The 17,631-nt window shown below is 41.9% G+C and overlaps 1 protein-coding gene across 2 annotated transcripts in view; it reads left to right on the top strand.

Annotated features, from left to right (window-relative positions):
• The first annotated feature begins 422 nt into the window (after window positions 1-422).
• Window positions 423-17,631, top strand: part of mest (mesoderm specific transcript) — a 22,387-nt gene continuing 5,178 nt past the window's right edge. The window contains exons 1-11 of one of the 2 annotated variants that reach the window (XM_060903455.1): window positions 423-511; window positions 1,910-2,095; window positions 5,001-5,080; window positions 7,174-7,251; window positions 7,731-7,867; window positions 9,632-9,690; window positions 10,850-10,890; window positions 10,979-11,049; window positions 12,096-12,197; window positions 13,905-13,981; window positions 17,309-17,372. In XM_060903455.1, the coding sequence (XP_060759438.1) occupies window positions 1,939-2,095; window positions 5,001-5,080; window positions 7,174-7,251; window positions 7,731-7,867; window positions 9,632-9,690; window positions 10,850-10,890; window positions 10,979-11,049; window positions 12,096-12,197; window positions 13,905-13,981; window positions 17,309-17,372 (866 nt within the window). In that variant the 5' untranslated portion in view covers window positions 423-511; window positions 1,910-1,938. Of the gene's footprint in view, window positions 512-1,418; window positions 1,493-1,909; window positions 2,096-5,000; window positions 5,081-7,173; window positions 7,252-7,730; window positions 7,868-9,631; window positions 9,691-10,849; window positions 10,891-10,978; window positions 11,050-12,095; window positions 12,198-13,904; window positions 13,982-17,308; window positions 17,373-17,631 lie in introns of those variants that run through there. The other variant, XM_060903454.1, reaches the window with a different exon arrangement.

Genomic DNA, 17,631 nt, shown 5'->3' with positions numbered 1-17,631 from the left:
ACTCTAAATTGAGCGTAGGTGTGAATGTGAGTGTGAATGGTTGTCTGTGTCTATGTGTCGGCCCTGTGATGACCTGGCGACTTGTCCAGGGTGTACCCCGCCTTTCGCCCATAGTCAGCTGGGATAGGCTCCAGCTTGCCTGCGACCCTGTAGAAGGATAAAGCGGCTAGAGATAATGAGATGAGATGAGATGAGATATTTGAAAATCTTATCAAATTAAATGTCTGGTTATTATAAAGGTATAGAATAGATGCTTCTATGTCCTGTGTAGTGCCTTAATCAAGGACATGTGGAGTGGTTTAGGAGTGGACCCATGTCATGTCCAGGATTAATGTGTAAAGTATCATCCACTCCAGCAGGCGGCGCCAGAAAGAGTTTAGTGACAGTGAGACTTTCAGACCCAAAACACACAAAGCAGCACAGAGGGAAGGAAGGAGAGAGTCTGGTGTCTGTCTCTGCTCATGCAGCTGAAGTGGAGGACCTGGGGCCCAGGAGCCACCACACTTCACCTGTATGTATACTTCAAATGTAGAGAGACAGGAAATCTAATCTAATCTAATCTAATCTAATCTGATTTAATCTGATTTAATCTGATCATAGTGACTTACAGCTTTGAGAAATAGACCAGGATCAACACTGTAGTGAGAAGTATGTCTAAATCATATATAAAATGTGTGTGTATATACACAAATATATAGTGTATGTATGTATATGTAATGCTGTAGAACAAAAATGCCTTCAAAAATAATGAAATTAAATCTTTCTACATTAAAAAAAAAACCAAACCTATAAAGAGCCGTAACCAGGAATAAATGAAACAAAATCAATATTTGATGTGATGACACTTTGCTTTACAGTCTGAGGTCCAGTGAGGTCAGTTTTATGTGGAAATGATCTGTAGGTTTTCCTGAGCATCTTACAGAACCAGCCACAGTTCTTCTGCACACTTTGACTGTCACACTCACTTCTTCATTTTACACCAAAACCCAGCAGCCTTCATTATGCTTTCTTTTTTCATCTGAAAAGTGCTCTCTGATGGAATACGCTGCTCAGATACAAACAAACTTTTTTTTCTTTCTTTCGGTAACATTTAATTTTGTGCTGGGAAAAAAAACCAAACATTTGGAACTCTGAAATGTTTTTGTAATGTTTTGACTCGATAATGTAGAAGTTATAAAATAGAAATCTATAATAAAGTTATACAAATTTAATCAACACCTTCTGACCAATCAGAATCCGGAGCTCAACAGCGTTGTGGTGTCATGATGTTCATTCCACATGATTTATTCCAGGTATATTCCCTGAGACGCATTACCCGAGGTTTCTTCAAAAGGCGAGTCCAAATTCACAGCATCGTTTCCTGATTATTATTTTGTTAATGAATAGAATAAGTCTTTTATCCACTTTATTGATCTTTGCAGGTCCTGAAGGATTCTGGGTTCATCTCCCCTCTGCTTACCCGACTTATAAACTTCTACATCTTCTCTAAAGGGTGGGTGGAATAGAAAACGTTTCTGAATACACACCAGGAGTTTTAATGCCGTTTGAGCTACAGGACTGTGCAAAAGGCTTAGGTGCCTCATTTTTTTTCATACAAACTTTGTTATAGAGTTCTATTTTGTGACTTCTACATTATCGATTCAGTACATATATAACTGTAAAAAAAAAGTTCTGAGCATCCACCTTAGACATCCCTGTGTAAGTTGTTGCTATAGAAACGATTACGTATTATGCACTACTGTCAGAGCAGCTGTTATAGAAAATCAGTCAACACCTTCTAAACAGACTGCATGGAGAATTTGTGAGTGGTGTGGCGTAAAGCTGGAGAGACCTCATGTTGCACTGTGTTATTCAGCCGTGTGTGTGTGTAGTTGAGATGGTTGCAGCAGTGTGTTTTGGTGTTCGACAGGAGCGGAGTGTGTGTCTGCTGTCGCTGTGATGAGGGAGTGGTGGCAGCGTGTGGTGCTGCTGCTCTGCGTTCCTCTTCTCGCCGTCTACCTGAACATCCCACAGCCTCAGCTTTCCCCCGCCCTGCACACCTGGCTCTCCTCCGGACGCTTCTTCAGCTTCAGAGGAAACAAGATCTTTTACAAAGGTGAGCTCTGCTCATGTGACCTCGACTGAAAACGAGCATCGTGCTGCACACTCGCTGTTCTGTAACCACGCCATGTCACTAAATCCATCAGAGACGTGTTTCCTCCTGCATGTTGTGTGTGTAGTTTATGTGATTTATGAATTTCCTGCACTAAGGAAAGAACAGGAAACTGGTTCTCACTTTGTACAGAAGTCTAAGGGAAAGGATCGAGGTGTCAATAAACTTGTATTGGGGATTAAAAAAAAATATTGCTATAAAATGCTTTAGCAAGTAAGAAATTAGTCAACCAGGTTTCAATAATAAAACATCTATCAGTGTTGAATTCCTCCTATACACAGCAAATTATAACACAAACTATTAAGAATTTATTTATTAAAGAACGACACGACGTACTTTTTATCATTCGACAGCAAAGATTTCTCATCAGCACTATTTAAATGTGTACAAAAATATTTTGCACATAATTGTTAGTTTGTCCAATTACTTTTGAAACTGTGCAGATGGAGGGAATTTATATATATATATATATAAGTCTGTACAGTGGGGCAAAAAAGTATTTAGTCAGTCACCAATTGTGCAAGTTCTCCCACTTAAAAAGATGAGAGAGGCCTGTAATTTTCATCATAGGTACACTTCAACTATGGGAGACAAAATGAGAAAAAAAATCCAGAAAATCACATTGTCTGATTTTTAAAGAATTTATTCGCAAATTATGGTGGAAAATAAGTATTTGGTCAATAACAAAAGTTCATCTCAATACTTTGTTATATACCCTTTGTTGGCAATGACAGAGGTCAAACGTTTTCTGTAAGTCTTCACAAGGTTTTCACACACTGTTGCTGGTATTTTGGCCCATTCCTCCATGCAGATCTCCTCTAGAGCAGTGATGTTTTGGGGCTGTCGCTGGGCAACACGGACTTTCAACTCCCTCCAAAGATTTTCTATGGGGTTGAGATCTGGAGACTGGCTAGGCCACTCCAGGACCTTGAAATGCTTCTTACGGAGCCACTCCTTCGTTGCCTGGGCGGTGTGTTTGGGATCATTGTCATGCTGAAAGACCCAGCCACGTTTCATCTTCAATGCCCTTGCTGATGGAAGGAGGTTTTCACTCAAAATCTCACGATACATGGCCCCATTCATTCTTTCCTTTACACGGATCAGTCGTCCTGGTCCCTTTGCAGAAAAACAGCCCCAAAGCATGATGTTTCCACCCCCATGCTTCACAGTAGGTATGGTGTTCTTTGGATGCAACTCAGCATTCTTTCTCCTCCAAACACGACAAGTTGAGTTTTTACCAGAAAGTTCTATTTTGGTTTCATCTGACCACATGACATTCTCCCAATCCTCTTCTGGATCATCCAAATGCTCTCTAGCAAACTTCAGACGGGCCTGGACATGTACTGGCTTAAGCAGGGAGACACGTCTGGCGCTGCAGGATTTGAGTCCCTGGCGGCGTAGTGTGTTACTGATGGTAGCCTTTGTTACTTTGGTCCCAGCTCTCTGCAGGTCATTCACTAGGTCCCCCCGTGTGGTTCTGGGATTTTTGCTCACCGTTCTTGTGATCATTTTGACCCCACGGGGTGAGATCTTGCGTGGAGCCCCAGATCGAGGGAGATTATCAGTGGTCTTGTATGTCTTCCATTTTCTAATAATTGCTCCCACAGTTGATTTCTTCACACCAAGCTGCTTACCTATTGCAGATTCAGTCTTCCCAGCCTGGTGCAGGTCTACAGTTTTGTTTCTGGTGTCCTTTGACAGCTCTTTGGTCTTGGCCATAGTGGAGTTTGGAGTGTGACTGTTTGAGGTTGTGGACAGGTGTCTTTTATACTGATAACGAGTTCAAACAGGTGCCATTAATACAGGTAACGAGTGGAGGGCAGAGGAGCCTCTTAAAGAAGTTGTTACAGGTCTGTGAGAGCCAGAAATCTTGCTTGTTTGTAGGTGACCAAATACTTATTTTACCGAGGAATTTACCAATGAATTCATTAAAAATCCTACAATGTGATTTCCTGGATTCTTTCCCCCCATTCTGTCTCTCATAGTTGAAGTGTACCTATGATGAAAATTACAGGCCTCTCTCATCTTTTTAAGTGGGAGAACTTGCACAATTGGTGGCTGACTAAATACTTTTTTGCCCCACTGTAATTCCTGAACGGTTAATGCTGTATTTTTGTTAAACGCCTTGCATTAAAGCCGAAAGTCTGAACTTCAATCACATTTTGATGGCTTTGTTTTAAATCATTTGTGGTGGAGTTACAGAAGTGTCGCTGTCTGAATACTTATGGCCCCAACCGTGCATTATAATATATACTGCTTTGTTTAAAAAATAAAAAGCCTCAGAGACCACTTTTAATGGTGACCACAAAAAAATTATAGAAATATAAGGTCCATGTTGACTTTAGTGGGATTATTTTCTGTTATTATGGTAAATAAATACAGTAACGTTGATAATGGAGGGTTATGTTTCTTAACTACAGTAAATAAAAAAAAAAGTCAGATCCCCTGGCAGTGTTTCATGGACCCCAGGCTGAGAAGTGTTTAAACATTTAACAATAAGATATTTAACAACTGCCCTTAAACTTCCTTTAGACGTACGGTAAGTATGATGTAAACAAGCTTTTGGTTCTTTTCTCAGTGCGGGGAAACCACAAGAACGTCACGTCCGTGATCATTACACTACATTACAGATGCAGCAGGTAGAAATAAAGTGGAAGGAAAAAAAGCCTGTGAAAACGTAAAGTCTATCATAAATTATTATCTAATCAGTCGTTAATGCGGAGATGATGATGATGATGATGATTGAGACTTGCTGTTAGATCTAAACAGTGTGTGGGATTAATAGACGTCAGTGATTTACTGTAAATGAAGATAAACTTAAAAAATAAGACGTTGTGGTTGATGACAGAGTCACTGGGTGCTGTGGGGAGCTCCGATGTGCTGCTGCTGCTTCATGGGTTTCCCACCTCGAGCTACGACTGGCACAAGGTAAGCACTAATATATATAAAATATCTGAATAAATAAAACTATAACTCGACTGTCCCTTTCTTCTCCCTACTAGTCTATAAGTCTTCTATAATAAAGGTGTGTACGCAAGACACCATCTTTTAAATCCCACTCTCGCCTGTTCCAGCATTTATTACGTTTCTTTTTGCAAACGAGTTGGGGCCCATTAAAAAAGATCCCCAATTATTTTGGCTCATCTATTCTATTAGAATCTAATACTCTATTGTAAAGCGTATTAATGGAACACAACATCACTCCCTGTTACAGATGGGAGCCCAGGAATTAAATAAATCCATCCATCCGTTATCTGTAACCGCTTATCCTGTTCTACAGGGTCGCAGGCGAGCTGGATCCTATCCCAGCTGACTACGGGTGAAAGGCGGGGTTCACCCTGGACAAGTCGCCAGGTCATCACAGGGCTGACACATAGACACAGACAACCATTCACACTCACATTCACACCTACGCTCAATTTAGAGTCACCAGTTAACCTAACCTGCATGTCTTTGGACTGTGGGGGAAACCGGAGCACCCGGAGGAAACCCACGCGGACACGGGGAGAACATGCAAACTCCGCACAGAAAGGCCCTCGCCGGCCACGGGGCTCGAACCCAGACCTTCTTGCTGTGAGGCGACAGCGCTAACCACTACACCACCGTGCCGCCCCTAAATTAAATGCAATAAAAACAAACTTCTTAATTGTAGGTCTTGTATTTAAAACTGTGTGGATGAGCCAGAAGCCGAACCCATGCCTGCAGGTCATTCTCAGTGAAAAGGGATTAATGATCCAAAAGTGGAGTCTGGTCCATTAACACAAGAACTTACTGCCATGTTTGTGTTCAGCAAACAAGCAAGTTATCAAAACCAAGAAGATCACTCAAAAGAAGTGGATACAGAAACCACTCAATGGGATTCGATCCTTACACGCTAACAGAGAAGGATTTTTCCTGAGTTGGAAAATTATCCATCCGTTGAGTTCCCTGACATCTCGGACTACCTGGTGCTGCAGACATCGTTCTGCACGGGGACACAGATGGAAACCTGGAAGAGCCTGGAGGAGAACAACTTTTTATATGTGGCTGGGTTGAAGATCTGGGGATCAGAACACGGCAAGATAAATCCTGTATCATTTTTCTCCAGGTAAGGAGGCATTTTTGGGATTTTTGTACGTGTCTTTGTGATGGTTGCTAGGACGCTACAGGTTTTAGTATCGGGTGTAAACAAGCCACAGCTGCTCGATTCTCAATTCTCCTGCTCTTCTCTTCTGGGTAAGTCAGTCACAAAGATCCACAGAAACCCCTTTAAAGACCTGGGGATTATGTGTATTATATATGCGTTAGTTTACAACACGGCAAACACGATCAAACAGGAAACAAAAACACATCTGAGGACTGAAGCATCTCCTGAAGTTCAAAACTTCCTGAAATAACAGAAAATGGTGAGAAAAGTGATTTGTGAATCCAAACAAAATAAATCAGAGGAATTTGCAAACCTTTCACAAAGCGATCACTGCAAACTCGAGAGTTCTTCGACTCGGCTCCCTTCCATCGCAGCGAAAGGTTCAAGAGCCACCTTTCTCGTCGTTTTTGTGGTAAAATCCTTTGATCTTTCACCTTTTATCACTTCATGGGGAACCTCGAAGAAATTTTAGTTCGTTTCACGGTTTGTTTGAGTCGAACAGCGCAAAACAGTACAAGTGTAAGGCATTTTAACGACTAGTGAGGAGTCCCAGCGATAGTAATGCTTTGTGAACAGTGAGCTCAGCTGACCACCACTTCATGAATTATGTATCTAATGAGGTGGATGTGACGTCGGATGCAACCCAGCAGTTATATCCTACTAAAAATTAGCTTCCACTTGAAAAGAAATGTGTGGCCCACTAGATGGTGCTTCGTGGCCCAGTGGTCGAGAGACACTGATCGAGTACACACTGTGTAGTTTTTAGTGCTGTGTCGAAAAAGTGTGTGTGTGTGTGTGTGTGTGTGTGTGTGTGTGTGTGTTAATTAGGCTGCAGTTTCACTCATTCTGTAACTCCTGTGCAGGTCAGTGTCATCCATCACCTGTTGTTTTGTAGATCTGGGAGCCTCTGAGTCAGCGGTTTAACAGAGTCATCGCACTTGACTTCCTCGGCTTCGGCTTCTCTGACAAACCTGTAAGCTCCACGTGATCATCACTAACGTTCCTGTTCACTAATGATTTTATAATCAAGCCATGGTCTTTTTTTATGCTGTATAATCACTGTGATGTTTGTGTTCAAGTTGAAATCAAGTTCATCATAAATACAGCAAACGGGTGGAAGTGAGATGGAAATGTTGGTCTGTGGATAAATACAGGATGCAAAAAGCAGTGATGGAATTTATTATTATTATTATTATTTAAAATGTCAAAGGTGTAATGTTTTTCACTGTGACCTTGACTACTTTGGTTGCTGAAAATGAACGAACACCAGACATTAAATCTCTCCATTTCTCTGCAATTCCTGTCCCACTCTCACATTTCTCATCTTTAGAATTTTCGCATGACTGTAGTTGAGGGAAATAAAAAGTCGTTTCCTTTGTGAATTATTTTTGGAAATTTGATTAAAAATCCTGAAAGGTTTGAAAGGACATTCAGCTTGTTTGTGCGTTTCAGAGGCTGCACCGGTATTCGGTGTTCGAGCAGGCTGGAGTCGTGGAGGCTTTAATCTCACACCTGGGCCTCGCTGAGCAGAAGATCAACCTGCTGTCACATGACTATGGAGACACTGTCGCACTCGAGCTCCTCTACAGGTCAACCGACGTCTTCTTCCATCACTTACTTACTCATATTAAAGCAAATATGAAGAATTCTGAAAACTGCACTCCAAATTAGTTTGTTTGACCTAATTACTGAACTGAGGTTGTGTGCAGAAGGTAAACTGAGCGGGAACACAACTGAGCTACAGCACTATAACCTGTACCCATGGTTGCCAGATTGTTTCACTGGTTTCCAGCCACAAAAATCTTCAAAAGCTGAAAAGTAATGGGGGGATGGAGTAAGGGGGGGTGTTGGTGGGGGGGGGGATGGTAAGTGGGGGGTGGAGTAAGAAGTGGAGGGAGGAGTAAGAAGGGGGGAGTAAGGAGTTGGGGTTAAGAAGTGGGGGGTGGGGTTAAGAAGCAGGGGTGGAGTAAAAAGTGGGGGCTCTCACCTCCTGATTCCTATGGAGATCTTGCATGTGACATCACAGCCGATCCAGATTGTAACAGACGCCATCTTGTCGGTCAAACGCCATATTTCCGCCTTCTACTTCTGGTTCTACTTCTACCTTTTCTTCTGGAAAACCCTACTATATACAATTCTACTACAACGGTTGCGGCTACAAGCTCTCCCTACCTGTGCACGTTTTTTATGTGTATTTTTGCATGTTGTTCGTCTGTATCAGACTACAATATCCATATCCACTACAACTGTATGGACTTACTGGACATTGGTTTCCAGCAGAAAATGACGGTTTGTAGCGATTTCCATCGCATGCACAACATTCCGGACGAGATAGCGAGACCAGCGGGGTCTCCGTGGATTGTTATCGGGTCTGGCAGACGAAGGAGGCGGCGCCGGGAGCAGAAGCAAAAGCAAGGCTGCAGGCAGAGCCGGCCTGTTGACTAAGCTCAGAAAACAGCCACTCAAACCTCCACTGCCAAGCCTCTACCTCTCCAACGCCAGATCCATGGTAAACAAGACGGACGATTTGGAATTACAGCTGGAATTACCTTATTCTATTCTATAATCGGCTGGTCAGTGCTATACTAGATACTACTGATATATCTAGTATCAGTACTAGTAATACTTAAGTGACTTACCCGTCCAATGAGGATTTTTTTCTTGTTTACAAGATGCCACATCTGAGTCGCTGACAAATCCTGAATTTCTGTAAAGATAACTGTCCAGAGATTTATAAGCACGCAGTGCTTCACCACTGAACAGCGAGGGAAAGTTAATTATACACATCTGGGTATTCCACCTCTGGCAGTTCAATATCCACTGACACGGTCGTGAAAACTACGTCCAGTAATCGATAAGGGTCACTAATCTGTAGGTCATTTATTTTAGACATATATCTAGTTATCTGTTCATTAGAAAAATGAGCCGTGTAGTCCGTCGGTTGAAATTGATCCATTCTGTACACGAGTGCAGCAGTATTCAGCTGTGTTTTTTACCGACAAGATGGCGGCTGTTAACTTTCCGGTCACGTGACTGCAAGATCTCTATTATAACCCGTATGAGTCAAGTAAAAAATTTTAGCTTTTTGTAAGGCTTGTTAATCATGTGCATTTCTACAGTCTATAGCTTTTGAAAGAAACAACAACATTTCTCTTAAACGTGTTTCTGATCATTCGGTGTTTTGGACACTTTGGATAACCGACATCTCTCAGTGTGTAAAAGTTAATCTATCAGGCTGTGGGTTATCAGAGTGACTGTTCCAGATCTTTAAGAGCCACTGAAGAGGCTGATGGGCGACTGGTGTGTTTGTCCATGTGGTCTTTAGTAATCTGACTTGTAGTTTTAACACACAGGAGTGACAACAATCGAACTGGGCACGTGACCATAAACAGCCTCTGCCTTTCAAACGGAGGTACGTTTCCCTCACCGCGGGGCGGGCTGTCTCACAATCATGGTTGTCTTTTTGAATAACACCAACTAACTCGGTCCAGTATATTTAGATAAACGCTGGAGTTTCTTCTACCTTATTGTACAGGGACGCACCTCCAGTCCCGCCTACAGCACGAAGATCTCTTATAAATACGTTTAAGAGTCAAACGCAGGCTCAGTTTTGACCTTGTGGTCATTTCATTTAATTCTACTTTAATTATTACACTTAGACACGTTTACTGGTTAAATTCACAATTGCATTTTGTCGCACGAACTCTGTTTTACTTTGGGACGTATTCAGTACTTTCATTCACCAGAGAAAGATATTGAAGTTTTTGTAAACTAAGTGCCTCTGACAGGATCCTTCGTCCATCAAGAACGTCCTCTCTGGAAATCACTCGCCGTATGATGAGGTTGTGAATGATGTTGGAAGAAAATGTTTGTCTCTTTTGAAGCAGAAGACTCTGTTGCTGCTCAGTAAAAACAGGACTCGAAACAGATGTGAGACACTTTTGATTTGCAGCGGAGCTTCACGTGTGGTTGAAATGCGTGGGACAAAAAGTGTCCTCTCTGGAAAACCACAAGGATCGTCCCCACTTCAGTTGCTGTTACATGTCCAAACATGGCTGCACAGGACTTCAAAATTTACATCATAAACATTTCTACAGTTTTTCACTTTGTACAGTATCTCTTCCTCTTGTGGACTATCAGAAAGGTGGGTCAGGTTTAGAAATACACTGCCGTCCTCTCAGCACGGTGCCACGCCCAGTATACCACCTGTAGCTCTGAAACTCTGCTCAGTTCATTTCCGTCTCACAAGGGAATTTTTGGTAGCGAAGAAACACAAACATCTGGAGGTTTGATTTTTGAACTATTGTGGACCTGAAAAGTTTCCCGATTGTGAAACAGCCCGTGTAATCAGTTTATTACTCTCATTACTTTACATTATGTCAAGCACCTACCATACAAGTCCTTTTAATTGAACTGTTGTTATAGAAACGACAATGATCCTATTAGAACAATCATATTTATATAAACTCATTACTGCTGTTATACAAATTTAATCAACACCTGACCAATCAGAATCCGGAGCTCAACAGCGTTGTGGTGTCATGATGTTCATTCCACATGATTTATTCCAGGTATATTCCCTGAGACGCATTACCCGAGGTTTCTTCAAAAGGCGAGTCCAAATTCACAGCATCGTTTCCTGATTATTATTTTGTTAATGAATAGAATAAGTCTTTTATCCACTTTATTGATCTTTGCAGGTCCTGAAGGATTCTGGGTTCATCTCCCCTCTGCTTACCCGACTTATAAACTTCTACATCTTCTCTAAAGGGTGGGTGGAATAGAAAACGTTTCTGAATACACACCAGGAGTTTTAATGCCGTTTGATCTACAGGACTGTGCAAAAGGCTTAGGTGCCTCATTTTTTTTTTTAAACATGCAAACTTTTTGTTAATGATTTTTTTATTTTATGGCTTTTACGTTATCAATTCAATACAGAAACATTTTAGAGTTCAAATGTTTGTTTTCGAGCACAAAATTAAATGTAACAGAAAAAAAAGTTCATATCTGAGCAGCGTATTCCATAAGCGATCACTTTTCAGATGAAAAAAGAAAGCATAATGAAGGCTGCTGGGTTTTGGTGTAAAATGAAGAAGTGAGTGTGACAGTCAAAGTGTCCAGAAGAACTGTGGCTGGTTCTGTAAGATGCTCAGGAAAACCTACACATCATTTCCACATAAAACTGACCTCACTGGACCTCAGACTACTATATATATATTATATATAATATAATTTATTAGGAGGCGTCACAGTGGTGTAGTGGTTAGCGCTGTCGCCTCACAGCAAGAAGGTCCGGGTTCGAGCCTCATGGCCAGCGAGGGCCTTTCTGTGCAGAGTTTACATGTTGTCCACGTGGGTTTCCTCCGGGTGCTCCGGTTTCCCCCACAGTCCAAAGACATGCAGGTTAGGTTAACTGGTGACTCTAAATTGAGCGTAGGTGTGAATGTGAGTGTGAATGGTTGTCTGTGTCTATGTGTCAGCCCTGTGATGACCTGGCGACTTGTCCAGGGTGTACCCCGCCTTTCGCCCGTAGTCAGCTGGGATAGGATCCAGCTCGCCCGCGACCCTATAGAACAGGATAAAGCAGCTACAGATAATGAGATGAGATAATTTATTAGCAAAGGGTCGTTTCACACCAAATACTGACTTTGTTTCATTTATTATGGCTCACTGATTATAGTATTTTTATTTTTTCTTAATGTTGAAACATTTCATTATTTTTTAAGGCATTTTTGGTTGACAGCATTTCTTTACATGTGACTGAGACTTTTGCACAGAACTGTATATCATCAGTAAGTGCGTCTCTGCGTTTGGCAGGATTGGAGAAGTCTTTGGTCCGTACACACAGCCGAGTGAAGCCGAGCTCTGGGACATGTGGACAGGAATCCGCTTTAACGATGGGAACCTGGTGATGGACAGGTGATGATCCGCTTACTGTGAAGTTTTGTGAAGGCTGCAGTGATTCTCATGATGCAGTCCAATCATCGGCAGCGTAATGTGATAAAGCGGAGTTAGTAAAGCTGATGATTTTCCTCAGACAGCATGTGCCGAAGTGTTTTGTTCCTCTTATACCACAGCACTCTGCCAACTCGACAGTTTTACATTTATTAAAGAATGTTTTTAGTTCCATTTAATGTTGTGGAACCTTTTTTTATGCCCCGGCACCTGTAACCAGCCTTGTGGGTTTTATTTTTTAATCTCTCTTGAATTTAATAAGACAAAAAAGAAAGCAGCTCATCATGCTACCAGAAACCCACACAGCGTCAACTCCTCTATCCTGAGGATGTCAGAAATGCTCCGGCTTTACCTCTTAAAGCGCTGACACTGGAGACTCCTTCCATAAACACCTAGTTAGGGAAAGTTTCATGTTTTTAATGTTTATTGTAGTTTTAGTCTTGAATTATGTAGAGCAAGACAAAGAAGCCGAACAGATGGAACGTACAGAGAGGATGGTTAAGAGCGCAACAAAGGAACCTCAAGAAGCAACTAAAGTCTGCCAAGGTGAATGAGTGATCAGGAATTCAAGTCTTACTTGACGACATTAAGATGATGATCATGGTACTGTATTGTGCCCTCCCCACAAAAAAAAATGTCCCTCCTGTGCCAGGACCTGGTCTTCCCAGGCAGTCTTCTGAGGTGTGTTGGGCGGTGCCGATCTCCATTTCAGTAGCCCTCGGCCTCTCGCCTCTTACATAGCTTGGGTTGCAGTGGGGGGGCGGGTCCTCTGGTAACTGCGAGAGTTTGACTCCCGACTTGCATCTGTATTGCAACGTAGCTTGCCAGATAGCAGTAGGAACCATTTTTATGATGGTCTTTGGTATGACCCGACCGCGAGTAGAAATCGCCATCTCCCAGTCGAGAGGCAAAAACACTAACCACTAGGCCAACTTGTGTGGTCAGATTCATTGTCATGATCAAGTTGACCGTTCTTTGGATAGACCATATGGAAGAGGTCTTTGAATGAAAGAAGACATGGTATGAACACCTTCGTATGGTGTGTGAAGATAATGGCTGGTTGTGCTCTGTTTGGCTGGTTGAAGTTGGCTGTCATGGTTTCCCCAGGTGTTCCATGACCTCTTTCCTGTCCCAACTTGGTCTGGGTTCTCATGCCATAAAAGCTAAGGGACTTCGAAGAGCAGCAGAAAAGTCTTCAAGCTGGATATGGTCAAAAGAATGAAGAACAAAGTCAAGCCGATGGCTTTATTAAGACACTCCCTGATGGCGTTATGCTGTTGGTGGCACCAGGGGTGGCAGTACCGCCTTAGTCACCACCCCGGTTGGTGGCCGACGGGGGGGGTCAAGCAGCTGTATGCTGTATGTATCTTCCTGTCCCTGTGTATGCTGTTACTATAAAGAGAGAGGGCAAGAATATCATTAAAACCCTGTGATTTGCAGATTTCAATACTGTCAGAGCTGCTGTTTTAGGAAACTAGTGAACAACATCCAACTAATCAGAATCTAGGATTCAGCAGCGCTGTGGTATAGCTACTTATAAAATGATTGTGTGGCTGATTTTTTTTTTTAATTACAAAGTTAGAAACCTAGAATTAAGTCAGAAAGTTCAGAAGGCTGTGGATCTTTCCAGAACAACATAACATTCATTGCTCCCCTGTGTGTCTCCCATAGCGTCCTGCAGTACATCAATCAGAGACTGAAGCACAGAGAGAGGTGGGTTGGAGCCCTCACCTCGACACTAACCCCATGTGAGTGTGCAACAACAATCTCTTTATCACCTCCTATTTACACTTTTTTGAATAGATATTTTTCATAAGTTTTTATAAAACAAACCGAGGGTACTGGCAACCTGAAATAAGCCGAGATGGCTAAAAATGCCGGTCTGTCAGCTTTAAGGAAAGTGTTTGCCATTTAAGGTCGGGCATTTACGCACTTTTTACATAAACACAAAAAAACAATCAAATAAGCCTTGCAGAACGGTGGTCTGGTCTGAATATGTGTGCCGAGAAATAAATGTGTACAATCAGGAAGCAGAAATACACAACACAGGTACAGAACGACACACCTGAGATAAGAAGTGGTTTTATTATACGTGATGTATTTGATTACTTTAATCCTTTCCCTTAGCTGTGGGAATGCTGTGTGTAGCGCCGGTGTTTAGTCACACTGCTGTCCTGTCGAGGCAGAGAACACTCACTGTAACGACTTATTTAGGTTAAGAAGTTTAATCCACTGAAAACCTTTCAAGGAGCCGACTGGCTTCATCTGTGCCTCACGTGACGTGAGACGCAGCTCCTGTGTGTGAGGCGCAGATAAAGCGCAGATGAAGCCAGTCGGCTCCTTAAGTAGTTCTTGGACATGCAAACCCCACACAGAAAGGAGGTGAGGTTAGAACGTGGAACCTTCTTGCTATGAAGTGACTGATCACCACTGCACCACCGTGACGCCCCTGACCAAGACACCAAGTGTCCAAATTAGTCTTCGACTAAGTGGCAGATACTGTTGCTTTGACTTTTTGATCATTTCTGCTGCACTAAACATCCCCCATACATCAGAACTGAACGAGTCTGATCAACCCTTCAGAGCACGTGCAAAAGTGAGCACATTCATGGTTTTGCACGAATCATGAAGACTAAAGTCATAGATTTGTTTGAGTTTTTATTTTTCCATGGACTACATTTTTTTTTTCTCTTCGAGATTATGAAAGTTGCAATGCCACGCTGTCAAGGTGCAGCATGCAGATAAAAGGAGAACTTTGAGCTTGCAGGCTGATCATCTGATATTATTTTTTATACACTGAAAAATCCAGAGCTTGCACGAAGAACAACAGAAAAACAGGTTCCTTGTGAAAGACGCTTTGTTCCATGAGACAGAAAGGGGCGTGGCTGGTGGAAGATAATAAACAAAACCAGCATGGTTTTCCTGAAAACCCAGTTAGAGCAGGGATTCCATACACTGCTTTGGCACCGGACCTCCTACAAGCTGTAATGATTGTTTGGACTTTTTGTAAAATAGCCGTCGTCGCTTCGTGGTGCTCAGCTTGATGGAGTTTTATCGGAGGGGTTGGATGCGAGTCAGCTGTGCTGTGAGCATGCTTTCTAAACTGAATTTATCAACAAACTTGACTGAAGAAAGTCTCGTTTTAGAAATGTAGCAGGAGTTTTTAGTTCCCACACTGCTGCACTAAAGGTCTGATAAGAGGAAGTTGATTTAAGCATTTGGTTCAATGAAAGCTTTTATTTTCTATAACGGTTTGTGTGTTAAAGTACAATAGGAAGACGGGTGAAGATGTAATAATCACGTTGTTCTTATCTTCTTTCACCTGTTCCCATTAGGGGTCACCACAGCAGAGAACGTCCCTCCTTAACGACTTCTGTCGCACCAACCGTCCTCATGTCCTCCACCACATCCATAAATCTCATCTTTGCTCTTCCTCTTTTCCTTTCACCTCTCAACTCCATCTCCAGCATTCTTTTCCCAGTATACTATACCCCGGATCTCTCCTCTGTACGTGTCCAAACCATCTCAATCTTGTCTCTCTCTCTCACTTTGTCTCCAAGCCGTCCTACGTCATGTCCTGTCCCTTTTTAATCTACTCATTTCTAATCCTGTCCAACTTTGTCACTCCCAATGAACACCTCAATATCTTCAGCTCTGCTCCCTCCAGTTCAGCCTCCTGTCTTTTTGTCTCCAAACCAGACAACATCGCTGCTCTTACTACTGTCTTGTACACTTTCCCTTTCACTCTTGCTGGTACCCTTCTGTCCCAAATCACTCCTGACATTTTCCTCTCCTCTATCCATTCCAACCTGCCTGCACTCTCTTCTTCACTTCTCTTCTTCACTCGCCATTACTTTGTCCAGTTGACCCCAGATATTTGAACGCCTCTGCTTTGACCACCTCTATTCCTTGTAGCGGTACCATTCCACTGTCCTCCACGCACATGTACTCCGTCTTGCTCCGACTGACTTTCATTCCGCTTCTCTCTACTGCATATATCCATATCTCGAAGTTAGTCACATTGTTCTTACATTGAACAGTTATTCCACGAAATCGAGTCGTACATGAGCTGATGGCGCTATAATCCATGTACGACGAGATTGAGTGGAATAACTTTTTTTTTTTATTCTATCCACATTCACTGGATTTTGAGAAATGGAACATTTATTTTAATGTTTTGCAAATTCAATAAATAAAAACTTCATACAAAACGTCCAACAAAATCATTTCCGCTTAGAATGTAATCAAACCGGCAAAATGACAGGAGCAATTTGTGAAAAATGTGATAATTCTTGAAAAATAAAAAAAGATGCGTTCTTACCATCAAATACTTTCATTCCATATGTTATTGCTTTTTTTTGGAGGGGGGGTTGTTTTTGAGGAGCTTTTATTTTATCCTTGGTTGCTTCAGCAACACGCTCTGCCATTTTTGTTTTTCTCTACTCACGGTATACGAGCTGATAGCTTAGTAGTAGAGTAGCCAATCAGAGCGCGCGAGTGCTCATATCTAATGAATGTGGACAGAATAAAATGTTTATATTCAGATAATCACACTCTTGATTTCCAAAATGAGATGATCCTTGTTATTTCTTGCTAAACACGCAATACTGTGTCACATGAGGAATACAATATTAATAGAATTGAGACTTTTTATTAACTACTGGCTTGGGCTTTAAAAACGCTCTCTTATGAGTGGAACAGCAGCGTGGGTTTAGGTAACAGTTCATAAACAGATGAGCTTAAGTGTGTGTGTTATTTGTTGTATGTAACGTGCAGTGTTAATACTGACAAATACAAACAAATGAAGTTAAATGACGCAGGAGGTTTACTCAATTTGCGAAACAAATTCAATGTGGAGTAACAAACACCTGTTTTGCACCAACCCTGAAGGATCGGCTGCATTATGAGATTTTCAGTTTTAAAAATAAATAAATTGCAGTGAGTTTAGGAGGAACTGCATTTCTCTCAGTGTCACCAGACCTTTTTTTTTTATTCAAGAAAGAAAACGTCCTTCATCCATAGTTGTCTCCTTTGTGTTCAGTAGTTGATTTTGTACCGTTTTGTACCTCTTTCAGTGCATATGATCTATGGCCCGCTCGATCCGGTGAATCCATACCCCCAGTTTATCCATCTCTACCAGTAAGTAAACAATCATTCCACAAAGGCACAAAATTCAACTTAACTCCAGATTCATTTCAAATTTATACCACAGTGCTGTTGACTTCTCAAGTCTGATTGGTCAGAAGGTGTTTTCACAATCGCAGGGTTATATTAATGTGCTTGTTCTGATACGTTAGTGTTTCTATAGTAACAGCTGACGCTCTACATACACAGATTAAAAAAAAAAAAGTCTAATTATGTTTGTCTGGAAGGAGTCTCCAGTGTCAGTACTGTCAGA

The sequence above is a fragment of the Neoarius graeffei genome, chromosome 21 (genome assembly GCF_027579695.1).
Source record: "Neoarius graeffei isolate fNeoGra1 chromosome 21, fNeoGra1.pri, whole genome shotgun sequence".
Lineage (NCBI taxonomy): Eukaryota > Metazoa > Chordata > Actinopteri > Siluriformes > Ariidae > Neoarius > Neoarius graeffei.
The sequence above is the reverse complement of the archived record's forward strand: the minus strand, read 5'-3'. Positions and strand labels throughout refer to the sequence as shown.